We start from the raw sequence: 27,780 nt of genomic DNA, 5'->3' as shown, positions 1-27,780 counted from the left end.
GGCCACACTTTAACAAAATTCCAAGACCATTCGGGTATCTTGACCTTTTATCTAGCTGCCAAGTCACTTTGTTTCTCAAGGTATCAGACACATAGCTAAAGAATGTCCTACCTCTGTAAGCCTACTTGCTGTGAAAAACCCAGGTGTTATCTTACCTGAGCACTGTGCACTAGGAACAGCTGCTCCAGCTAATAAGTATTGCTTATTTGCTATGTCCTGATTTGCTTTGTTATGGAGGTGCTAACAGGAACTATTTAAAACCTTCTGAGCCAGTGTCCCAAGTGATTAATATGGAAACTGTCCAGCTAAGTCTCCATGGGAAGTTCATTAGAATTTTCTTTTCATGGGTCACAAACATTGATGGATTAAATCACACAAAAAGCTACGTTAAAAAAAGCAAACTTTCCTGAACAACAATGAAGTTTGTGTGCAAAAATCGGTACTTTAATATGGGCTAACTGTAGACCTAATTATGAAAAAAATATTGCTATTATTACCAAAAGTATTTATTACTATTATTATAGCACCTTAAATGTATAGTGTGATTTATAAGCTTGGACAAGACAAGTTTCTTCTCCTAGATGAGTTTACCATCTAGGTCAGACGAGGTACGGAAGGTGACAGTGAGTCAAGAGAAATGACTTGAGGAGAGATGGATTGACACGGGGTTCAGGAGGGAAGCCTACACTGGGATTTGGGAGAGAAACACATAGGAAATCAGAGACTGCCCAAAGCAGTAGCATATAGAAATACACTCAGTGTGCCTTTCTTGTATTTTCAGAGATTCTCAGGAAAAAAATAACCATGGAGGTACATTAACACATACGGATTTGTCCATTTTACATCTCAAAATACACATCACATTTTAAAAAAGTACTGAGAATGCCTATTAAAGACATGACTATGAGACTAATCAATAGGTACACAACTACTTTACTAATGTCCCACTTCACTCGAATCGAATCAGTTGCATACAAAACTGTCACAACCCTCTTATGCGAAATATTGCCCTGCAAAATGAATGTTTGGAGCTGAAAAGAACAATTCTATACCCAGCAGTTTCTATCTGGCCATTCATGGGAATAGAGCAAGAAGCACAGGACAGTAATAATAACAGGTCTGCAACTCTTTCACTCCATTTCCTGAATTGGCTGCCTCGGTAGTATCTAGCTTACCAGCGAAAGGATGTGGGACTACATCCATACAGTGTGACAGCCCAGAGTGCAAGGACTGCTAAGGCACAAATTTCAGGAGGGCAAATTAACTATTGTGATGAGATTTTTTTTTTTCTTTTTTTTTTTTTATAGTCCAAACACTAAGCAACTGCTCCATAGATCTAGGCTACAGGTCTATTTTCACGGGGCTTAGTATGGATAACAAATGAATCAAGAACACATTGTGTGCATATTTTTTTTTAAACATGAAATAGCATGATGATAATGAAATCAGTTGCACCTTTTCTATCAATAAATATACCACCTCCACCTTCACTCATAGCTCAGCTAAGGAAAACATCTTGTCCTATAGCTAAGTAAAGCTAGGTATCTCCAGCATGTATCTTGCACATCAGAAAGCAGAAAACACAACAAGGCCAGTGAGAGGAGTTGTTGTTGCTGCAAATCAAACTGCTTTCATTAAAGTAACTAGTTTAGAATAAACCAACCACCTCCTGTACAGAAATAAAATTCTTTTCAAGGCTGTTGGACTGCATCAAATTGTAAATACAGTGTGAACTACCTTATTCTGTCTCTGCGGTGGTGAACTTTGTAGGCCTGAATTCAAGAGCACAATGGCAAGTTTCCAGCTGCACCTAACTATTTAAGCAACTGCGAACTGCAAAAGGACATTTTAAGACTGCTTCTCTTGTTATCAAAAGTGCACCACTGAGTAATGAGATTGTCAACAGAAACTGACAAACCTTGCTTTGGAAAAAAGAATCTGTTCACCAATATTGGTACTTCATACAATACTCTATGAATAGTTCCCTTCTTGCTGCATTTTGCATTTTCAATCTCAGACATTAAGGAAATTAAGATAGGAATTTAGTATTCAGTGCAATTGGCCACAACCCCTTGAAATATTTCTGGGAATAGTCCTCATTTGCAATTTGCCAGTAATTTCTCACCTTTAAAATATTAGCAATATAAATAATGATGATAATTCAGATGCAAAATAGAAATATTTGGGGCCTTCTAATAAGGATGCTTTTTGGCCACAAGACCAGTGGCTTTGAAAGTTTGTTAACTACTTTTCAGTGTTTACTTTTGTAGCTATCTATTACTAAAGCTATCCAGAATGCATTCCTGTTAGTCCTGGATCAGTTATTCAAATAAAGGCCTGTAGTCTGGTGGATTCTTCTGCTGCCCACATGGCTCCAGTAGTAGCTCCCCGCCTGATGATGTGATGATTTCTTCCTAGAAAGAAAAAAACAATTAAAGTATCATTCATAGATGTCTAAGCCTTTTTCTGTCTTCTAAGAAAAGCAAGTGATAGCAATAAAGACCATCGCTCCACTGTAACTGGTAATCAATTATGAATAAATGCTTGATAAAATGAGTACAGACCAGCAAAGGGATCCTACCAACTATTCATTTTCTTCATCCTTTCTTTATCTCATACTTACGCTAGTAGTAACTTGTGCTAGTATCAAACAGTGAAATCAAACAGTTGGTGTACAAAAAAGGCTGTGATTTGTACTACCTGTAAGTTGCTATGCTACTTAAGAAAAACAGCTACAGATGCCTCTAAAAGTTGTTCTCAAGGGTTAATTTAACAGGCATATGCCAGTCCTACTATGCTACTTCCATAGTTATTGGGATGAAAGCAGCTTCCCCAGGCTGACTGAGCAAGAGCTCAATGTTGAGTGCTCACACACAACAGCAACAGCCTTCTGACTGATTACAGAGAGGTGAATGATATTAACCTTGCTAGGGTAAAGACAGTCTTTACAAATAGCACCTATTCTCCTTAATTAAATACCCACATGCCAAGTCTGTCATTCCAGTAATTGATTACCGAGATGAATAAAAAAAAATTACTGGAAAAGTAGAGAATTTGGTCTTTGCACTTATTTCTAGAGTAATTTTTATTTTTGTAGAAGTTTAAGATATATAGATGCACCAAAATGAGCCAGAATCCAGAATTATATTGACTAAAATAGCAATCCTTCATGTGAAAGTTTAGATCAAAGTTATCAATCTCTATATGGGCCTAACATTTTCAAAACTTATCTAGTTCCTATTGAAATTCAGTGGAAATTTGGTGCCCAATTTCCTCAAAACACACACAGGCTCCCAGCTGTGGTTCCTTCCCAATCCCTACATCAGACTAAGTTCAGGAAGGTACTACTCAAATTAAATGCTTTTGAGAAGGTTATAAGGAAGTAAATACAAAGATTTAGCAATTTTCTTGGATATGTTATGGCTGCTTTCCACACAGTATTTAAACGCAAATAGTAATAAGAGAAAAATGCACACTCACACCTTCTCCTGTAAGAAGTTTGGTTTTCCAGCTAATGGTCACCACCCCCTGGTATCTATCAGCTGGGCTGCTTGAGTGACCTCTTCTTAATATTTATAAATCAATATGAAGCAGTTTTAGATGAATAAATATAAGCAATTAAAAAGTAGTTATGCCAGCCCTGCCCATTTTGACTGAAAGTGAAAAGGACCTTGAAAGAGAAGTCCGTGCAACTTTTGGGGTGGGGAAGTATACTCTTCCCAAAAATAGTCCTGAGGAAGCAGCAACTTTTCCAAACAATATAGCAATAGCCACAAGAGAAAGTGCGCCTGCAGCACAACCATTTACATAACGATTGCATAGATGGTTACCAGAAGGCTTTGGCACACTTGACAATGTACAATGTACAGAAAAGGCAGGCAGAAAAGCTTCAATGAAAACCACGTGAGAGACAGGATAAGATGCCTTCTGAAGTGATTGCCTAAGAGACCAGTTTAAATATAGCTATTAAACTAGACAGTTGAAAGAGAATTGTATGGTGAAGTTAAAGGTGAACCAGTTTCTCTGATAGGCTTACTACAGGGGGAGCTATTAACTATTATCAGGGGACAGCTAAGAAAACTTTTTTTTTTATTGTCAGGAACTAAAAGCCATTCTGTTTCTGACAAGTGCCCTACAGCTGTCTGTAAATAGATGCGTTTCCAGTACAGTGATTGCCTAGCATGAGCCGTGATGAAAATATAGGAACATAGCTGGAGCAGAGATAGTTGGAATTGGTTATCACCATCAACCCTCTCCAGGAGCACAGCGGATACTATGTTAGCCAGAGCTCCTACAACCAATGCCTGATAATCTGCATTTGAGGTGCTGTATGTGTGCTTTTCTTTCTGTGATGAGGCCCTGGTTAGATTCTTTCCAGTTGTACTGGGTCTGGCTGGGATGGAGTTAATTTTCTTCACAGCAGTCTGTATGGTGGTGTGTTTTAAATTTGTGTCTAAAACAATGTTGATAACAAACATGTTTTGGCTATTGCTCATCAGTGCTTGCACAGTATCAAGGCTGTCTCTTTTTTCCACTCAGCCCCTGCTGGCAATGAGTAGGCTGAGGATTAGCGAGAAGTTGGGAGGGGACAAAGCCCAGTTGGTTGACCCAAACTGGCTAAAAGGATATTCCGTACTGTATAATGTCATGCTCAGCAATAAAAACTGGGATAGGGGAAGAACGATGTGGGCGGTTTTGGCTTCCAAGGTGGCCTTTGAGTGAGAATTTCATCAAATTAGGAGAGGATGTATTTTTTGGTCAAATGTGACACTATCCTCCCATGTGGAAATATGTCATAGTGATCTGTGACACTATGGCAAGCCTCATTTATCTTAATTTTTATTTGAACTTAAAATAAAGACACCTCTGTGTGCACACACACCAGTAGCTAAGATAGGAGAAGGAAGGTGAGGAAGAGAAGGCCAACCAAAATCTAACGTTCAGAACAAATTAATCATTTTCAGTGAACCTGAATGAGTTTGGGATTTCCTGCCTTTGATTTTTTTTTGTTTGTTTGGGGACTTAAAAATCCTATTTAGGAAGTGAACTTCTATGTTTTTATGAAGGATATCACATTCTAATCGCTGTTCCTTCTTGTAATGTAGATTCTGAGAAACTCAACTTCTTTTTGTTAAGCCAATAAAATCCAAAATAATTGACTTCTACTATACTGCTAATAACAATTGAAACGTAAGGATTACAGCTGGAAGAAATAGTGTGCAGGTTAGATTGAAGAGATGTTGCAAACTAGCTGAAATAAAAGAAAGATTTAAAAAAGAAGGGAAATTAGAAGAAAAATTATCTCTGCTTAGTGTCTGTGAGATTGAATACTGAAAAATTACAAGCTGTGAAGAAAAGGAGGAGGAAAAAAATAATATAATTAGTTTGAGACAAGAGTGAGAAAAGGATAAAAAAGGAAAAGGAACTAGAAAAGAAGATGAAGAGAAATTGTAAGGGTGGCTAAGAAGAAAGCAGAATTAAAACTGATGAAGATGAGGAGAGATCCAAGGTGACGAAAATAACTACGCTATCAGAAATAGTGCTACTGTTTAGTCAGTCTGGCAACAAGAAACACAAGTTCAAACCCATCTAAAGTCACAGACAAGTAGTAAATTACTCCTGTAAGTTTGTTTTGGATAATAAGGAATGACCCTTAGCACATCCCTAAAAGAGAACCCCTCCATGTTCCCTTCTTTACTGCAGGGCTCCACTCCTTTGCTTTTGCACATTAGAGCCCTCACATCAAAGGTCAAAAAATGCTGAAATTTTATTGAAAGACCTTTCTGTGATACTTCCAATCCAATTTTGCACAGCAAAGAGGCTCAGAAGGTGTTAGCTCTGTCAGCCCTTATTAGTCCATTTTTAGCCCAGCACAGCATGCATTGTGTAAGAATCTGCTTAGAAGGGGACACAAATACATGCTGAAGCATTGGAAAGCATGGGAAAAAGCTTCTGATTCACTGCAACAAAACACACAAACTATAAATGTTACAGCTAGGCTTACTGTAGAATATATACGTATATTCTTTTCCCCACTACAGTTACTTCTGCTTTCCAGTGTGGTTTCAAATTACATGGTTTCTCTTTAAATTATTAATCCATTCCACTCAGCTATTGATCTCTACCTAGCAAGTGTTACCTTGTGAAAATCAATAAGATCTGTCAGTGTTGCGTGTCGGTTTGGATCTACCCCCAAGAAGCTGTAGAAATCTCCTGAAGCATCAACCAGGAAGTGTTTGAACCCACTTTGCTGGCGATAAGATAACGCATAGCCCCAGATTTTCTCACTGACTCGCACCAGGAATGTTCCTTCAGCTTTATTCATCAACAACTCTTCTGCCTCCTGGCGGCTGATAATACCTGGCAAGAAAAAAACCCTATGGTTATGCAGATAACAGGTCTGTCAGAGTAAATCAAATGCAACAAATACGGAGCAGAACTGAAATTAAAATGGCGTAACTTCTCAAGATTGAAATGTTTATAGGAGGAGTTAGAGCTATGGAGACTATGTTTATGCTATTTGCTTCTGAAGGATAGCTATAAGAGTTTTGATGGAGTCTGGTGGGATATGCTTTTTATTTATCTGATTAAGAATTGCTTTTTCCTATCCTTACTGCTTTTTCAAAGGAAGTGCATAAATGCAACTGGCCTATCAGACCAGCGAATTCTGTACAAGTGATCCTTTAGCAAATCAGCATGGTTTGGCATTGCAATTTGAATTTGCAATACATTGCAATTGTATTGCAGTACTTCTGACTGTGTTGCCTTACAATTGTTTTAAAGATCCTGAAGGAGGAATATAAAGCAAGTGCCAGGAAAAAAAGGATTTGCCCGCTTTTACACATCCATACACATGCACAACCATAGATAAATTGGAGCACAAAGAAATCAAATCCTGCAACTAACAGAGCTGCTAACAGACATGGGTATGTTAGATAACTTATTCACAGGCTTGCATTTCTAGAGAACATTGTCACAGAGGAAAACAAGAAACAAAGATCACTGTCCTTTCCTTCTGTCACCTTTCAGGCTTAATATAAGAAGTAATAGTCTGCTCTAGTTAAAAACTGTAGCCATGAGCTAAAGACAGTACCAACACAATGATAAGATTGTTGCATTTGTTGACCAGAAGTAAGCTCGTCTTTACAATTCATAATGAACAATAATGAGTTATGCACCTTGCTCCAGGACACAAGAAGATAAAATTAGCTGGGGCTTCTTGTAGTACTTAACTGTCGTCCTGTGGTCATTTTCTCTATAAGCCAACTTACCTCTCTGGACAAACTCAGTCAGGGAACAAACTCTCTCCCCATATCCTGATCACCAGGCAGTTTTTTGAGAGATGAATTTATTCCTTTGCTGTATGATGAATTTATTTGTCAGGGCAAAAGAAGGATCCCAAATTCAGATTTTCAGAGTAAGCAAGGGAAAAAGTTTAACAGGAGTAGAGCTTTCAAGAACTTTCCCATTTTGTTGTTCTGCGTTGGAAAAATATTCAACTTTCTTTTTCTTTCTGATCCCAGGACACAACACTGAAGTTGTTGGTACTTCTGCTTGCAAACAGGGTATAACAGATAAATCCTATTCTGAACACACCCCATGTAACAGGTGTGATCAGAATTGCACCCAGCACTGAACCAGGTCTTACTATCCACCTAGAGAGACTGGTTCCAATTTGCCTGGTAGGCCTAGAGGACAGTAAGCTCATATCTCATAATTATCTGTGAAATACCAGATGCTCACTTTAATCAGGAACAGATGTTGAATTAGGCCATCCTGAATGTGAACATGGCACAAATGTCAATAAATAATATATGTACACGTTCCAAAGTTACTCTCTGTGAAGCTAAACTTTCTCAAAACAATACATATAATATTTCATGGAACTGCTTGTCATCGTGGAATCCTACACGTCCTAGTGAGAGTTCCATGGAGTCCAAGTACTGAAAAGCCACATTGTTTTAGTGTAATAATAACCATAGCCCAGAGATTACCAATTCCTACAGGAAGGGCCTACCAGAAAGACCAAAGTTTGGGATGCTCTAATTAAGCCCACAAGGAAAATTATGCCTCTGGGAGACATAGGAGGGGACTGAGGAGATCTGGGTCCTAAAAGCAAGCACTGCGTGATGTTAGGAGAGGTAGAAAAGTATCTCCTTTCAGTTTTTGTCTACTTTGAGGCAATGACTTTCTTTCACAGTTTTACTTGGTACAATGATGAACACAACACAGCCCCAATATCAGTGGGGCTTAGAGGTCCCTACCGAAATATTCTCAGTACTAAGAACAAACATACATGTATATACTCTGCTGAAAAACGTACAGTTCTCTTTTCTGGAGGATATCTTTGCACCAGACTTACAAAACAGGCAGTAAACATGCAAACATATGCATTTGTTTAGAAACAGCATGCAACTGTTCAGGCAACAGTGGCAATTACTGCACTTTGCAGAAGTAAAAATGGTTTTATTGGAAGAATTCCAAGATGAATTGTTAAAAATTCTTGATCTCTGTTCAAATGAAGAGATAGTACTAATATGAATCCATATGATAAAGCGTATTATGTGAAGCTGTATCAATAGATCCCAATCCCACGTGCCATGTGCCAAGAATTACACAAAAATTGATTATGAAATCACACTATTTGTTCAGGCAAATATCCAGACTTCTCTCAAATTGCCTTAATTTAAACATACAATGAAAATTTTTTATCAGTGATTATGATGCTTTCTTCCTTGACAAATCTCTGCTAGAAATGCATGTAGATGAGCCACACTAGCAAGCTCAGAGCATTCAAGGATACAGGAAAGGATAAACAGTTCCAGCAAATACTACATTAATTCCAATAATCAATATTTATACTGTAATCCTAGATTGAAACCATGCTAGGAACATTTGGGATAGGAACTGATTGCTGTTACAACTACCCCTTCTCTAAGCAGTGTCAGAACTGTTATACAGCCCTGCTAGGGAATGAGGTGGCCTAGACAATTTAGCACCTATAAAAATAGAGGGTTTGTAAAAAATGAGAGTTGTAAAAACATTATTCTTAGGATATTTCTAGGGTTTGAATAACCATCGCTATCAGGCATTATAATAGGAAATTAATTTAGCATCAGTTAGTTTAATGCTAAACAATCCGTTCACCTGCTGTCAACTCCCACCAGTACAGCTAAAACACTGCAGGCTTCCACGTGATGTTATCTTCTTTGCCAGACCTTATTTTTGTTCTGGGTGCTTTATATCATTGAGTAGGTGAGAAATGCTACATTGCTCATGGCCAAGTTCTTTTTTGTTTTAATTCTCTTTTCTGATGGTGTAATAAATTACCAGCCTGCTGCTTTCTTCCCTTTTTCTCTCCTGATTTCTGTTAACAGCTAAGAAACCATCTCTCCCCACCACCTCCTCCCTCTCTCTGCCTCCCAGTTATTTTATTTTTCACTGGTTCAATTCTTCAGTGGGTGGTGATTGCAGCAATGAAAGTCTCCCTCCACCCTTTAAAAAAAAAACATGATACTGTTCTCGAGACAACTAGAAAAAGAGTGGCACTGCTCACTCTTGAGACGGCTATACAGAAATAAACAACATCTGTGAAACCCCTACGTGAACATTTAAAATTGTTTGAACTGAAGTCAAGAAACTTTGGTTTCCCAAGGCCCTAGTAAGAGGTTTAGAGTCACCAGTGCTCTTATTTGTGTTAGTTAGGATATTAATTGGGAAAAATTCTCTGGAAAAGAAACCACTGATGCTTTGAAAGCTAATTTCCCCCTCTCTCTAATTCTTGCTAATCTCTCAAAGAAAAGAAAAAAGGCAACATCTTTGCTTGGTGTAAAGCAGCACTATGCCAAAAGCAGTAATTCTTTCATGCAAGCACAACTTTGCAAATCAGTAATTTAAATAAATACCTCACAATTAATCAATCTATCATCAATATCATCATTTTAACTCATCATGTGTCCAAACACAAAATAGTGTATTTGGACAGCAGTTAGCTACCCCACTGAAACTCACACCTTCTACCTGTCACACCAAATAATTTCTCTCAGAGTATACAAACTGCTGTTGTCTATAAAAAACTGTGAGAGCAGTAGGGTTTTGACTGGGAGAGAATCAAAGGTGTAACTAACTCCTCTTGAAAGCATGGAAATCCTATCAGCTGGCTTGAGTTTTAGCCCCCTGTCCCCCCAAATTCACTGCATGCATCTACATGTCCACTTTAAACATTCTAGTTTTGCAACGCTTATATATATTAACACTGGTGTCTCAGCAAGAGAATAACATTTTGGAAGGCAGTTATTTCAAATCATAGCACTTTTCATCAACTGACATGTTCCTAATTAACAGTTTCATTTTTAAATACAGTGCCTGTAATGGCAATTACAATGATAGGCAAGTCTTAACATTTTTCTTGTAATTATGTTCTTTTTACTGCCATCAATCTTTCAAAAAAAGAAAGAGAACATCCTAACTTTTACAGTATATTAAGCTCACATGAGAACTGGAGAGTCCTTTATGAATTTAGTGGGCACAGCTAAGAAATCTTGATGCTGCCTTCCAAGTTTACAGCAGCCTCAATAGCAGAAAATGCTATTCTGAAATATTATGTAATGACACTTCAGCTTCCCACTCTTCTCTTGGCACTGTCCTACATACATCCTTGAGTGAAACTCAGGAGATGAAATACATAAATATTTGCTAAAAGAATGCCATAACAAGCATGAATCCAAAGTAGAAAAGCTGACAAACTTTGCCAACAAGGCAAGACTGTATATTAGAAGTCTAAAATTATTTCTTTTATTATACAAATAAAGTTACATCACGTCCATTGTTGTAATCTACCAATGGTCTAACATACCACATGTAATAACAACGTCAATATGTAAAGATAATTTGGTCTTTAATGGCCAATATATTTTTAATATACATACATGCATTTATATATGTCAAGAGGTTGACTAAGATTAGAGGGACAGCAGTCACAAACACAGCCCAGAAGTCTTCATTTATCCTTCTGCAACAGAAGCTATTTGCTTAGCTGATGTTTTCTCTTTTCATATTTTTTCATTAGCTTGATCTCAAACACTCCAGTGCATGAGGTTTTACTCACGGAGCAAAAGCGTCACAAATACTGGTGTGAATAAATATTAATGAGACCATTCATGCCACAAGTGCTTTCATGACCATTATGAAAAGCCTTCTATTTAATGCAAAATTGATTTGTTGAACAATTATGAATATTCACAGGTAATCAATGAAGAGGAAAGAGACTCATCCTGTTTATACGACTTAAGGCATCTAACGAGGGAAGTGTATGATTTAGGTCACCAATGAAAATTAGGAGCAGGATCCAAAACACGGAGAAGCCAATACCAATATCTCTTTTGTTTTCAGTGGGATTAGATCAGAGCCCATGTGAATACAAATATTCTTGGCTATCATTACATGAATAATTCACATGCTAAAGGTCATACAGATACATTACACCTAGAGCAAGTGTAAACAATAAATAAATGAGTAAACACAAGGAATTACGAGGAATTAGCAGATAACTCCCGAATAATGCAAAGGACTATATTTGTCTAATTATACAGGCAGATCTAAACAGTAATTTGAAGAATAGTGATAAAATGGCACAAGGGTTAGAAGGATTAGTTTTCTAAGCACCAGCCAATGACTCCCATTTTTTGGAACTGAAAAACTGAGCTAGACAGACATACTACTATAATTATACCATTTGGAATAAAATGATCTCCCAAAGGCAAATAAACAAGCAGGTTTTCCAAAAATTTCAAAATTCCTTTCCTCTGAGACTGATTTGAGAGTCAAAAGTTGGATTACACCTCACCTTGCAAAAAATGCTGAAACAAATTTCATAAGAAACTGTTATAAAAGCCTGAAAATAAATCTATATAGAATCGCTTTTAGGGTCTTGGGTATTTTTAACCAAAACCGAAAAGTTCTGGTTTGAGGAGAGGAAAATATGTCATAGGTTTTTCTGCCTACATCATTATAATAATAAAAATCACGTAGTTGGAAGTAAAGACCCAACCTCCTTGGTACCGAAATATGAATAAAGGTGATCAGTTTTAAAAGAAATCATCAGAAAAGTAAAGAGAAATTCAGAAGGCATTAATCCAGCTGCAGCCAGCGTGGTTTAGGAAGAGCTGACAGCCTGCGTTAGCATGCCAGCATTAACAAACTACTGCCAGGAAGTGTTAGAGCAGCTTGTAAGCACACTAGCCTATGAACCTCATAGAGGGGATCATAGATTTCAGAGCCCACAGCAAAGATACACAGGAAGAATAAACACCAGCTAAGATGAAAACGGAAGCTGAGGACCTAAGGTTTAGAATAAATCTGACCTTTTTATTTTAGTTCCCATAATAAGATGCGACGCTAAAGGCTTGAAAGAAATGTTTGAATGCATGACACTAGCAACCAACTCTAGTCTTGGAGAAAGTAAAAAATCCAGCTCCTTCAACCACTCGGAAAGATCAAAAGCATAAGAGCAGGGAAGATGAAGTGATGGCTCCCCTGCAGTGCAAGAACTAGAGCAGCTATAGTTTATGCTGTTAAGGAAAAACAGTCGCTACGTTGCTCAAAGCAATAGTTTCCTCAGGTTGACTTTTTCAATTCTTTCCCACAGGTGCAAGTCTATATGTGGACTCGTAAGCTGACTGAACATACTTACGGGTGTTCGTTGGGAAGGACACAATTAATCTACAAAACTATGATGTCTAGACTGAATTCTCTATGTTATCCTTGAGACTACCCATGTCATGTACAATTTAAAGAACACTGTTATCAGTTATAGTGGTTTATGGACTGATCCGCAACTGAAATAGCCAAAGGAAAATGAACATATCTAGGTCATACCTTGTAATTTCTCTGGCATTTACAGCAGGAGTAGCACGCACAAATATTTGGAGCAATAGGATCTTACAGTGTGATACTCTATTAAAAAGGTTTCATCCTCGACTTCTCCTTCCTTTTAGTCACAATACTTTTTTTAGATAGTGCAACAAAACAAATAGTGAAAGAAGAGATCAGTAGTATTGTGTGAGAAAAGCTATGGCTGAGAGATAACAAAAGCTCTGCCTCTGCTATTTCAGAATAGAAGCAATAAAGACTGAAAAGCAAAGCAAGGGAGTAAATCAAAGACGGCTGGTAATAGGAACAAAGCTGTTGAAGCTATTCACCATCTGCTGTTAATGCAGGATAAACTCACATGGGACTAGATCTTCAAAGGAGTTCTGTTCCCATTTAGGCATCAAAATAAATGGAAAGTTGTTTGTTTTTTTTTAAATAAAAACAAACAAAAACAACAACTAAAAAAATCCACCACAGCACAAGGACTGTTGTGGGTTTTTTTTTCAAAACCTGGCCACAAGTGTCATGGCAAGAGCCCAAGAGCCAAGGGGTGCAGAGTTCCTATGAAATGCTTTTCCTGCTTACAGCTGGTGAGAATGCAAATATTTCATGGTGTGCTGCATGTTGGTAATCTGATTTAAGTCCCAGTAAGTATCCATAAATGTTACTAAGTAAGAGGCTATAGGCCTCTGTGCTGATAATAGAGAAACAACGTGCAATAGGTCACAAAAAGCAAAACCTAATGTAGAAGTAAAACTCTGCATAGAACTGCAATGGGATGCAAAGTGGGGATGTATTTAGAAATTAACAGGTAAAATGCACATTTGAAATACATTGGTCATGTCACAGGTTATCTGAGTGCTCAGTGGATAGTACGGGGCTGGCCTCCTCTCTGAGCTACATAGGCAAAGTGAAGTGACACTTGTTAGGGAGCCTCTGGAGAAACATTTCACCACCTTTTCTTCTGCGCAAGCTCAGGAGCAATGCATGCAGTAGCATACCTAAATAGAGATAAATCTGTGCTGTTGAAAGGTGAGCAGGACTCTGTTACCCAGTCTTCACCTTTCCTCTCTTTTGTAACCATCCTGGTACATTTAAGATATATGCAGAATTTGGAAACAATAGATCAGTGAATCTTGGCTATCTCCCCAGTGGGCCTTGTTCAGTATGGAAGGTATGCACTGGGCTACATACAGATATGTATAGAAAACCAAGGTCCAGAGGAATAATGTTTTTCTGATGGCAGGAGATCCCTTCAGGCAAGGATGAGACATACTGATAATGCACCATACCCTAAACAAGCTCTCCTTCAAGACTTATGTGGTGCATAGGAATATCTTGAGCCTCTATACACAGAAGAAATTCACCAAGGAAAAGTATCTTATATAAAAATATATAGGCCTGGTTTTTAGAGGTTTTTCTTTTGTTTTTTCTTCTTTTTTTTTATTTTAAGTAACATGGATTCATCTCTGTTCTGTCAGGATAAACCGTTTTTTTTAAAAAAAAAAAAAAAAAAAAAAAAAAGAAAACTCAGACCTCAGAAGCTTTCTTAATTTCCTAAGGCTGAGATTCCTTAAAGCAATTAAAAACCTACTGAAATTCTGAAGAAAATGGGTGCCTTGCTCCCCAGGGAATCTTCGAAAAATCTTATCTAAACGAGTAATGTAGTTATAATGGGTATTTTTATTCAGGTTTACAGAAAGTCAGATGTGCTACATCCATTGTTGCCAGTGTGGCTCACAGTTAATTCCCTATGCGCTCTGCAGAAAATATACCCCTTAATTGTCTCCTTTAAAGTTCATTCTATATCCAAACTATCAAATACTGTAAAAACCCTTTATACTCACTGTCACAATATTTACACCATATTCGCTAACAAGCAGTGCAGCACATAAAAAAGATAGGCGTTTGCATTACTTGCCTGAATACACCACCGGTATAATAGAGCTATAAATTTTTCTGTTAATGTCTCCTCAAAGCATGGTGTTGGTTTCTTTCCTTCCTTTCAGATCAGCCTATAGAATGCATTAGCCAGGAGGAAAACAAAGATTTCAAACACTCTCTTCTCTTTGTACATTATTAATTGTCACCTATCAGAGAAGAAAAAGTAGAACAAAAGACCTTTAACGTTTTCTCTCACATATGCATTTCTGGATTTTTTTTTCTTTAGAAAAGGGCTCTTCTGACCTGAAATTCCTGCATTAAACCTCTGCTATTACCATTTAATTTTTGTGAGTTTTCGCTTTTCATCTGAACAGCTTCTGAAAAGAAGCTCTTTTAAAAAAAATGGGAGTTAACCATTTTATTTTCAGTGGTTTCTCAAACTACTTCTCTGTGTGTTTAGGGGCAATAGTATTTATTTTTGTATTGTTTTCACTGACTCAAGTTGGAAGTCTCTATGTTCTAGTAAAGTTAATGGACGAGCAACATCAAGGAGGTTCCAGGTATCCTAAGAGGATGCGTTACACAATCAGTACAAATATTCGTGATAATGATGTTTTTTTTTGTTACTGATAGGGTGACTGGAAAATAAGAAAGTGGTTTGTTTTTGGTTTTGGTTTTTTTTTTTTTAATAAATAAATCAGTACATACTTCCTATATAAGCATCCTAGATGATGTTATAAATAGAGCATGGAAAATAAGTGTATTCATGAGGATGTCTGCAAACTCCAAGTAATAAAGAAACATGCTTTGAGAAAATATCAGTACAATAATCCAAATAGAGAAATTTATTACAAATTATTCCTGTAGGAGGTGTTCACTCCTAACAATACCGATGGAATTGAATTTTTATTTCTATTATGTATGAAAAAGCCAACTATACAGACTATCAATAAACTTTAGTGATAGGTACGTGATATGACATATGCAAAGTAGATACTAAGACCTTACTGTATCGTCTGAAACATTAAAGTTTGCTTAATTAGTAAAGCACACAGAAATACCTCAGTAGCGCAGCCTGACAGGGCTAGAAAAAGTACAGTGGTGTAATACAAAAACACGGTAGAACAAAAAGGCTGATTTAAGCTCTGATCCTGGTCCAGCAAAGAGAAACACATCTGTTCTGGTACAATAGCCACTGATATTGTGTTTTGTGTGAAAATTGAAAAGCCTGGCAGTTTTTTAGAAGGTTAGAGGCCAGTATTCACCATCCTTTCTCCAAGAAGACAAAATATTCGCATTTGTTCAGTCTTGGTATTGCAAGCAACAGAGGAAAAAGAAAGGGAAATTCTAGCATCATTTGCAAGCACTTCTTAACCACTTCACTTGTTTATATTACTCACCTTGTTACTTCTTATTTAAATCCTCAAAGTTTGCTGAATTTGAAAATGAGAGAGAAAATCTTCTGATATGCAAATGAGATCTAAATCAACGAAAAATATTAGAAAGCTGGTCTGTGATAGGAGAGGATGAGAGAGAAAAAGCCCTCCTCAGATCTGTTCATGTTCTCATAACTCCAGCCATCATAAATCCTTGTTCCTCCTATATACTTCTGAGGGCAGCATGGACATGAACAAACATGGAAGACTGAGCTTTTACCAAACCAACTTCAGAAAACAAAATAAAGTCCACAGTGAGATTTTTGTCTGGTTTAGATTTCAGTAAAAAGACAAAGTAGAAGAATTAGTTAAATGTAGTCTCTTTGTAGCCCCTCCCTGGCTTTTACAACCCATTCTAAGGCAACACTGCCAGATTATGCTCCTGGGGGAACACACTGACAAAAGACAAGAATAGTGCATGGAATAGCACTACTACTAAATAGCCTTGGCTGGGATGACATTCCTGCAGAGACACGGTTTCAAAGAGCCCGTTACTGGCTGATGGGTAGTTGCTCAAGGAAAGTCGAGAGATACAGTTCTGAACACGCAGAAACTGAGAATTCTTTCTTGAATCCAAGGCTTACAAAAGAATTTAAAGAAATGTTCATATAAAAGTAGAAATTATTTGCAATTCAAAACCATCAATCACTGGACACTAAATGCTGAAGGCATTAGAATCAGAATTGAGTGCAACTTCTCTGATTTGCCATGCAAGCTGCATTTGGAACTTAAAAGTCTACACACCCGCTCATTTAGTGTGTGTAAATGTTACCATTTCCCACTTTCTGCAAGTGGAAAATGAGTATGAAAAATCATAAGCGTTAAAACTACCGTCAGTCTCAGAGAACGCTTTTGAAAAAAAACTTCTCCCATCATCCAAATAGTGAAAAAGTGTCTATTAGAGTTTATGGAAGCATACTTCAGTTCTATTTCCATGACTTATAGCAAAGATAGTGTTTATAAATGACACCAGGCTTACTACTGCAGTAGCCAGCTATTCAATTTAAGTTCTTCTTTTAAAATGTGATTTCAACACTTACAGTTGTTAGAACAGACAAAAGAATGGACATCCCATCACCTGACAGATATAAAATTTCATTGATAGAAAAAAAATTCAAATTGATGATCCATATAAATTTTGGATCTAGTCAGAGGGAAGGCTTCATTGTAGTATTTTAAATACTTTTGTCTTTTTAAAATTATAAATTAACCACATTTTCAAAGCAAAAGTTTCCCATTCAAAAGGAAAGGTTTTTTGTTTCAAAACTGACAAAATTGTTTCAAATACTTTCATGGTATTTCCAGAACAGGAGAGTCATCACAAAAACACACAACTAACACCAAAACACTCAACACTGAGCATAAATTCAGGATATCCTAAATCAGACTAATTAAGGGGTTTGAATACTCCACAAAATTATTTTTTGATATGTTCACAGAAATACATAAAACAAACCACCAAAGTACGGCTTCAGTTCACAGCTTTTTTTTTTTTTTTTTAAAGTGTGAAAACAACAAGTAACCTAAAATATTTGTGCCCTGTTGTTAACAGTGTGTTATTATCTCAGTAAAAATAATGTCTTTTCCTCATTAGGCTTTGCACGAAGATGTCAGAAAACATCTCCAGAGTAATTAAGTTCCATAGTAGAACTTCCGTCATTTTATTTTACTGTTTCCATCTTTCTTCAGATTGCTTCTCAGTTTAGGCACAAACTGGATTTTTATCAACTTGCCACTTCTCCTTTCACTCAACTATATATGTACATTTAACCACCAGGATTCTCTTTTAAAACCAATGCCTGGACAAATACTTGTACTTGCAAATCAACAGGTATTAAATCTCAACAAGACAGACAAGTCAAGCACAAAACTTCTACCTAGAAGGACAAACTATGCAATCCTTTAAAACAGCATGCATATTTTACTAGCTCCGAAATAAGCATTACTGACTGAAGCGTGGAATACTTTACAAAACATGTGATTCCATAAGCAGTCTTTAAAAAATTAAATGCTAAAAATATACATTATATTTATTTTAGCACCAGGCTCTGCTTCTGTACTACACTTTTTAATATATTGATGTTTCTTAAGGAGTAAGAGGCTTTTTCCTGTCCTCAAATAATTTGACATAAGAAAAACACCATATGCTAAAAACAATTATATATGGTTTCACTTAAAGTATTGATATGTAAATCATTTTTGATGCTTTCAAATTGTGAGTCCATGGATGCTTAGGCAAACAAATCATTTCTGTCTGCAAGCACAGACTGGATCCTTTGTGTTACCAGCCCCTCTTCTAAAAACATGGCCACATTTAAGGATGTATAGAACAGAGATAATAATGCATGTCCATTAAAACAACCCACTGTGGTTACCCCATCGTTTGCATGCTTATCATAAATATACCACTTCTAGAGGAAAACAGGGGATTTAATTCAGTGCCCATGAAATTCTTAATGTCTAGGCTGTGACTATGGCATTATACTGCATAAGTGATGTAATAAATCAACATAAACTCTGGCAGAACAATTATGGCTTGATTTGCTTTTGCCTTGTATGTTGTGCGGTCATTTATTCTGGGGAAGTTTTGTGACCCATTATACCCATTTTCCTATCATGTAACTGAGTACAGAAAATACAGAGAAATTAAAAAATCGGGCCCTTGTCCACACAGACTGGACTGAGACAACCAGCTGCCAAAAAGCTTTCTAATAATAATAGAAATAAATCACTAAGAATTGTAATATGTTATGATTTCCATATCAAAAGAAGTAAGACACCAACATTAAGTTCTAGTGCAGTTTTCCTGTGCCACTATTGCCAAAGCTATAAATACCTATGAAGCACAGCCACTGGATTTACAAAATGAAAAGGAACAAATTACTTAGATAATAGGAAGCTACTGGCAAAATTCATCAAGTCAAGTGAGAAGCAGCAAAGTGAACAAGAAGATTCTTAAATCATGAGTTAATTGCACTGAAGGCTGCAAGATGCAGAGATTGACTACAAAAAGACAAACAAAAGCAAAGCAGCCACATTTTCATATCACCACATTTTATGGGTACTTATGCCTTTATCAGAGCATCTCCAAGAACCACACAAAAAACCCAGGAGGGAAAACCAGCACATTCAGTCATGAGCTAAATTATAAAAACCCTACAATTTTCAATGGTAAAACTCAGAGAAAATGAGCAGTGCCACTTGGTCAAGATCATCCCCAGGGAAAAAAAAAAAAAAAAAAAAAAAAAAAAAAAAAAAAAAAGGTCATTCTCGGGCATTCTTTCCTTCTCCACATTGCCATAAAGCTCATCAGTATGTCTCGTATAAAAGCAGTATAATTTCTTCATTACAAAGACAAAGTATGTTTAAGAATATCTTCAGTACATGCGTAAGTTTTTCACAATTTTGGTGAATTAACATCAAGCCCAACACTTCAAATTTGGACTTAGAAACTGAACTTGCTGTCTTTATTAGTGGGTTGACATATTTTATTTGGGTGCAATAAAGCAATCAAAAATATAGATTACGGCTTCAGGCAACTAGGAAATATACCCTAATCCTATTTAGAATAAAGCTTAAAAAAAAAAAAATGAGATGTATTGAATGAAAGCACATTTTAAGAACATCTGAAGAAGAATGATCATGCTAGTGACATAAAAAGGAAGACAACTGGATGGGCTTTAGACTAGCAGATGTCACTTCTATGAATTTGCATAGTTTTCTATATGATGCATCTCTGCAGCAGAAAAAGATACTAAATAAATACTTAAATTACATTCCATAAAGACAATTAATTTTCAGTTCTACCTAAAACAAATAAGCTTCACAATTACCACTGTGAAAGAGAAGTAAGATTTTGACATGAGTAAGGGCTAGTAGATATTCAAAATCTGCTTATATGTAAACAGAAAACCAAATCTCTCCACATATATCCATACTTAGTCAGTTTTATGCAAATGTCAAATTTCTGTGAACAAACACCTTGAATAGTGTAATACAAAATGCACAGCTGTGTGGGAAAGGTTTCATAAGTCTACTGGTTAACAACAGAGTGGTGATATCTATGTTGATCATGTTTTTGAACATTAGGAATGTTCAGAGATTTCTTCAGGAGTCTTCCTGATACATTGCTAGTTTAAATGGCTCTATTTTATGCTAGTATTGATTTGTCATTCAGTACACTGGGAATGCATTATGAATACAACTTCATTAATTTAGTCGTCTCACTGTAAGAGCATTCGCCCAATGAATGGACACTGAAATGTCTAGAAGTTAATTGAGTTACATGGTAGTAAACAAAATATCACATTACAGCCTCTGACAAGCTGCTAAATTTGCTAGAGTTGCTAATGTTTTTCACTGGCCTTTTTATATTGATACTGATTTGTATTGATGTACCCATGCTATTTTAGTTTTAATTTGCTTTTTACCTGAGTATATGGAAGTTAGATTTTGATTCTTCATTGCATCCAACAAGTCTCATTAAACTTCTAGTTCGACCTCCAGCTCCATGTGTAATAAGAGTTGACTTTTTGATTCTGGGGTGCATTCTACGTCAGCCCTAGGAAGGCAGACCAAGGCTCATGCAGGTGGGTAGCGACCTGAAAGGCATCATCACTAGGGTGCAGTAAGCTCCAGCTTCTCTCTTTCCATGCTACGTTTTCTTGTACCTTATAACTTAGCTGGGGGTTGCTGTGTGCTCCTGGCAGGAAACTATTAAATTTCAGGAGGAACCTTGACTATTGTTATAAATTTGGCCCATGGTTTACAGCCAAATTGGCTCATAGTGAGTACACACTGAGTAGATATCAGCTGATAATGGCAATCATACAGCACAACTGGCTCTGCAATCACCACAACAATTTGTGAGTATAAGGTATGAAAACTTTTCAGCAGGTTTTAATGATAATGTTCTTGATTGTAAATTAGGCAGAAAAAAAGCAGCTGAATGCATTCTCAATTTGTTTTTAAATAATACCCTCCCCCCCTTGGTTATTAACAAAAATACACCCCACACTCAAAAATAACCAATCAACCCTTCTCCTTTTTACAATGAAATTAACAGATCCAAAAAGTATGAAAAGTTTACATGTATACAAATACATGCATGAGCCCATGATGGTCTTCAAAAGGACAGGTATCTTACAGCTTACCTAGAACACTATAATCTTATAGGTGTTGAAGAAGCTGTCAAGATACATTTTCCATAAACCTAAACAACAACCGTAATAGTAAATCACAGTGTCAGCAGAGCTCACTCAATAGAACGAGAAAAATAAAAGTCACAGTTAACATGGAGCCCTGGAATTCAAATTTTACAGCTGCTGTTACAACAGATAACTAAGCAGAAAATACACTGTGTTCTTTGCTTTTCATGCTTTTTTCATAGGTGAAGGAAAATGTTTTTGCCTTAAATATATTCCATTTGTGTAAAGTTTAGGAATGCATACATTTTTTAGGTACATTAGCAGTCAAATCTGAAATCTATTTACATCTGTCAGAATCTTGCAGATGACATCACTGGGCTTAGAAGAAAGCTTTATACATGTTTTTTAATCAAGTAATCGTTAGAACTTTTATCACTAAAAGGGATACAAATTTAAATCTTGCTATATCTGGAGTATTTTCACATATTCAAATTAAAATAGCAGTACCAGACAGATTTCTACAAGGCATTTTGATTGGGGTATTTTCTTTAAGTTCTTAAAAAACTACACTTCTTTTTCCAGCTCAAAGAAAAATAAATCTAGGGATAATATTGATTATTAACTTTTCTTCTCACACATTTGGCTAGATTTGGGAACTTTAAGCTAACTTTGTTAATTACAGTGGTTTCTAGCTGCTTGCAACATTCTTGCATATTGATTTAGCGTACTGTTCCTCAGGGGAAAGAGTTACCTTTAATCACTCAATAAAGTGAACCAGACACTGAAGCATCGTTGAAAGTCAAGTAAGAATAACATTGGGATAGTAAAAACTTTGCACCTAATGATCAGCAGTATAATAACCACGTGCTGTTCTTACAGTGATCCAGTTCTGGACATCCTCTGGGGTTTGACCCAGTTCTCAGTTAAGTCACTAAAAACCAGCCACTAAATAGCCTCATTTCCTACCAGCACTGGAATTAAGGTGAGCGAGCTAGCAGCTAAGATCAAACTCACAGCAGGATAATCCGAATTAGGTGTTTGAAGCCACTATTCAGTAAGCAGAAATGGCTTCAATGGAGGGACCAACTTCATCTGAGGTTCTTAAGTTACAAACAGAAGCAAGCAGAATTTTTTACTTAATTTCAAATACAAAGTCTGGAATTGATGTGTCTTTCATTTATGCTTAATTTCATCAATGGAACTATTCCAGTTTACATAATAAGAGGAACTGGACACAGACAGCAAGTGTGCAGAATCGTTTGTTGTTACCAGTTCGCTCTCAAAGCTTCCATCCCCATCCTGTAAACGGTGGCATGGTTAAGAGAGAAAATAGGAGAGAGAGCTGTCCCACGACTAATGAACTATTACTTTCTTCTCTCTTGAACTAAAATATCTATAAATGTTCGCAGCTCACTTCAAGTACAAAAGATTCTTTTTGTCAAGCATACTGGAATGAATTTACAATAGCCACATGCTCTCATGAAAGATCCATGCTGTGTTTAATTGCGAGAGGCAGTGGTAACAGCAGTGGCAAAATGTTCCCTGGAATTACATATAATTTAGATCCAAGTCCTCCCTATCATGGATTAAGAACTATTGTGTATTATATTACAGATGCTAATCTCGGATAGAGAAGTAGGGTACGATCCAGTCAGAGCCATGATAATCAGCATGCTAATCTGCATAGCTCTTTTGGAGTTTTACCTCTTAAAAAGATTCATGAGTGTGTGATTTCACAGTCCCATTCACTGAAAGGTCAGGAGAAGAAGGCGGCCAGAAGAACCGCCCTTTCTGAAATCCAAGAAGGAAGAAGAGGATCTGTCACTCTCTTTTTCAGGGGAAGGGCCAACGTATGTTTCCCACACTCCACCTCATTCTGCCTCCATGCCAGCATCACATAGTGAAGTTGCACATACAGATGAGTTGCCTACAGAGTCACATAAATCTCTTTGGTTTTGTATCATCTCCTACTGTTTATCTCCTGTGGTAAAAGCAGTTTAAGTGTCACGATCTGCTCCTACCTGGGTGAACTGAAATTAAGCTGAACCAGCAACCTAATTTTGTGCAGTCACATGCGTTTCCCCCTGCACGACTGCACACCATAGCTGCTAATACCCTGCTTGAGAGCGTTGTGTTTGCTTAGCAGGAAAATAGCATTGTTTCAAAGGAGCTGTGGAACTAGTACCTTGTAATCTTTTGCCTTGAGGCTGGATCAATAGGACTGCGGTTTTGATACTTTGCATAGCAAGACGGAAGGACCCATAAGAAGGCCATCTGCTGGGAAAGCAGTAAAACTTTCTGACCTTGGGTCTGCAAGTATTTGCTGTACTTTGAACAGAAACTACTGCAGATAAAATAATAAATACAACTTAGTCTAGCAGAAGCTGAAGAAAATATATGGAAGCCTGTAAAGCAGAAAGCATGTTATTGTAAGTGTAAGGCAAAGGAACAAGAGCTGGAGGCATTGCTGATAAAGAGTTAGATATGGATAAACAATAAGCAGGGTATCAGCAATTCATCCAAGACTAACAAGGTTCTACACAGGACACCTGCGGTATGCTAGAGGGGGTGATCAGGAAACATGCAGATACAGCATTTAAAGATATGCAGTAGGAGCTGAATGTCTTGTGATAGTAGCGCCTGACACCTAAGCGCACCTTGTGCGTGGATAAACTAACCAATTAACACATATACAATTGACACTGCAAGGAGAAAGCATGATCCAGCATGCAAGGAACAGACTACAGTATATGTAAAAGGGAACCACAGCTCAGATTCAGGCTGCTGGACAGATGAACAAGGCCTTCTGCATTCGCTTTGGTTACTATAAAGAATCATCATAATTTCTTCCAGTCTTAGCATAAGCAATCTTTGTCGCTGTCAGGGATTTTTGCTTGACTCTAACATTGCTTATTTTCTTTAAAATTGGTTAGTTTTAAGTCTTTATATAAGATTTGTTCCAAATAACTCATGCTGTAACTTGGCTTTTAGAAAGGATTCTTTGTTTCCAAACACTAACAGCAGAGCTTTCCATTCAGGAACACCTCTCCTTTTTGTTTTATGTAATGACATAAAGGCTGACTGCAGGAGCCACAGTAATAGAGAAATAGCCTCACACACAGCCCAGTTCAATAAGGAGACAGAACACAGAACTGTCATGTAAAATTACAGATAAGTACATTAAGCTACCACAATGGCTTACTAAATGAAATTGTAATTGCTCATTATGCAATGCTCTAATAGTAGCACATGGAGAAGAAAAATCTTAGTGTTTTAAATAAAGAGGGCAAGGAGTCTTCAGAATGTAAAGCAATTTTATTTTCAATATTGAAGTTTTTTTCATTAAGGGATTAGTAAATTCACCTGGAAGTAAACTCTATGAAAAAGCTGGTGCATATTCTTCACAAATACAAAGAATTGTCTGGCACAAACTTGAATTGAAAGGACTTTTTTTTTTTCCTAGAAAAAATAAATCTTTGACTAGCAGTGCCCTGTATGGGCACCGCACCTGACCTGTTTGTATCCATGAAACCGTTAAGACTTCATCAAACTTGTTTTCCCTTTGTGGTTAAATGCTCTTTATTACCTCTTATTTTTAGTGTCTGCAATACCTATTCAGAAAAATTGCTGCCTTCTATCTTTAGAACACACCTAATCCTTAGAATATAGCTTCCAGTTAAAAAGCAGTCAAGAAGGACAATGTATTGTAAAAGAATAAGAAAGCTCATTTCACATTAGCAATTAGCCTATTTACATTAATTATTCAATTGCCTCATTCTACAATTTCCCTGCTGTTCTTTTGTGCTTCCTTTCTCCTTGCAGCATGTTACAGCTCACATTACCTCAGTTTGATACTTTGCTCCCTTCCAAGGGGAGCCATGAGTCTAAAACATTTATTTTGTTTGCTAATAACCTGTCTGTGTAGACACTTTGGAACTGTAATGGCACTAGAAAAACAATTCCAAAGCCTTCAAAAGAACTAACAGACTGAAACAGTCATTATGACCTAAGCGGAATGACTCAGTATAGGAAGGATCATCTTATTTCTTAGAAAACAGCAAAACACCTCTCATTTCTTAAGGAAGAAGCTGAGAACTGAACTAGAGCTGATGAAGTATTTGGGTTTTGTCATGTAGTTATGGTTCTGACTTGAGACATCCATAATCAAGTACCAGAATCTACCATGGGATCTAAGTGCTTAACTCCAAATACTGTACTAGCTTTGAAAAGTACTATCAGAACATCCAGTAGATGTTTGATTGATAGGAATATGTTCTGGAAATATAAAAAATAGTGTTTTATCTCACAGCAAGTAAACCGATTATCATGGGTCTAAAAACTATGTGTGAATCTACCCATACAGAGAATATATATAAACCTGCAAGGACAAACTGGTTCTTGTATAGTGCCCCAATAAAACCTGTATGCGTAGGTTATAAACATTACTGCTTTATAATTATTTCAAAGTAAAGTAAAATTACAGTATTATTACTATTTAAATGCCGTAGTGCAAAACCAGAGTGAGCCCATCATCAGTCCTTCAAATGCCAGACATATTTTCCAGCCTGACTTGTCTCATACAGTGTTTATTAACCCCTTTAGATAACACAACAGAAGGCTCTCATTCTTCCCACGTAACCATTGTCATATGAATATCATTCATCTCGGTGCCTGAATTCAGCAGTGATGAAAAGCACAGGACTAAGCAGCCTTGGAAAATAATGCGCTCTGTTTAACCACAGAATAGGGACAACAGGGGTGACAGCAGTGCACGCCTCCCCACTCGGGCCTAACAGTATGCCTCAACCCATTTTCTAATGTAGGGTTATATGACGAGAGTGTAATTTGGTGTCCAAACTTGTTCGTTTCTGTTCTTCCCGCCAAGATTCCCAGCAAAGGTAGCATTCACTCCTAACAACATTTTTGGAGAAATCCACACAGATTAGGAATGATGACTAATAATACTAAATGACTGTGGCATTACTCGTTTTACACAAAATCATCAAGGTGGCAATAACTGTCAGCCTGTGTTGACTTGGGTGTATCTCTACAGCAGTCACAGGCTAAAAAGTCTACAGATATTTGAAGTGCTGATTTCTCTGATTCCATTCTAGACGTTTCCTAATCACAGAATGTTTTACATACAGAGCTTTGCATACAGCTATTTTTTGGATGCATCTTTCAAGGCCTGTGGAAGACGGTGGAAAAGCTCTCAATGAATTCAGGAGATTTTTAACAGGATCTTGACCCTCTTTCCCAATAAAGTAACTCATCGACAGCAATTCAAGAAGGGAAAAAAAATCCCAGACCCCTGGGACTCAGTTTACTTAAGCAGAGAATCTGTCTGTACACTTTCTCAAACAGACGTAAAAGCTAGATAATAATAAAGGAGTGAATTATAAAATAGATCATTAATATCAAGAAGGCTGCACTTCTGCAGGTTTTACAAGCACTTGTTTTACATCTTCCTCACATGAACCTTCCAATCATTCAATGAATGCAACAGCAGAAGAAAAAGTGTACTTTTACGTTCAAAGCAGCAAACTGCATTCACTGTTAGATGTTTTTCAAACCAAACCACTGCCTTTTCTGTGACCCTTAGAAAATATTATAATACAAGCTATATTTTATAAGCTATTTTTCCCACAGTTCATCTATACCAATGTGCCCAGTGTTGCCGCTGCTGTTCAAGGACTCAAAATTAGTAGACTTTCAGAAATAGTAAGTCTTGAATCCTTTACTGAGAGCATCTGATTTGCAGAACCATTGTCACTATTTAGGTCTGCTAGATTTTCCTCTTGAAAACAAGTTTCTTCCTGAAAACAATATTAGCCATCCAAAATTAAACCTTGATCTATAAACATTTGCAACACGATCCTGTTAAGCTGAAAATTGTCTTCCCTCGCTCCCCTGACCTCAGGGATTACTCAGCTTCTGCTTCTTTCAGCATTTTTCCATCCATCCATCAACTTGCTCTGATCCGCTTCTTCACAGCTTGCCCCTCCCTTAGCCAGCAACTGCACCACCACCCTTGACTTCCCTTGATAAAATAGTTCTCCACAATAGGACCCATGCTACTGCAATTACCTTTTAAAGGTACAACCTTTAGGGCAACTACCTCATGTTTCCAGATCTGTGATATCAGCCTCTGAACTTTCCTTTCAAGCAAGTAGAGATCTGATAGCACTACAGTAGACGCTTAGCAAACATGCATACAGACACCTCACAGACAGGCAATGAATAAATTCCACGTTTTGTTATACTGTAGTATACTTACTGTACATCTGAGATCCCTTTTATTATCATGGATAAATAACATCAACAATCATAAAATGTTGGTCTCAGCTAAAGCTGGGGAATTATTTGGAGATCAGCCCCCTCTGCAAACAGCAACACTCTCCTATGTTCTGAATGGAAGATGACCAAATGCAGAACAGAATATG

At 37.0% G+C, this 27,780-nt stretch overlaps 1 protein-coding gene across 1 annotated transcript in view; it reads right to left on the bottom strand.

Annotated features, from left to right (window-relative positions):
* Positions 1 to 2,321: 2,321 nt before the first annotated feature.
* Positions 2,322 to 27,780, bottom strand: part of SH2D4B (SH2 domain containing 4B) — a gene marked incomplete at both ends in the record, with an annotated part of 67,103 nt that continues 41,644 nt past the window's right edge. Inside the window, 2 exons of the mRNA XM_082486752.1 lie at positions 2,322 to 2,414; positions 6,140 to 6,360. Coding sequence (XP_082342878.1) covers positions 2,322 to 2,414; positions 6,140 to 6,360 — 314 coding nt within the window. The remainder of the gene's footprint in view (positions 2,415 to 6,139; positions 6,361 to 27,780) is intronic.

The sequence above is a fragment of the Vanellus vanellus genome (genome assembly GCF_965231255.1).
Source record: "Vanellus vanellus genome assembly, chromosome: 7".
Taxonomy (NCBI): Eukaryota; Metazoa; Chordata; class Aves; order Charadriiformes; family Charadriidae; genus Vanellus; species Vanellus vanellus.
The sequence above is the reverse complement of the archived record's forward strand: the minus strand, read 5'-3'. Positions and strand labels throughout refer to the sequence as shown.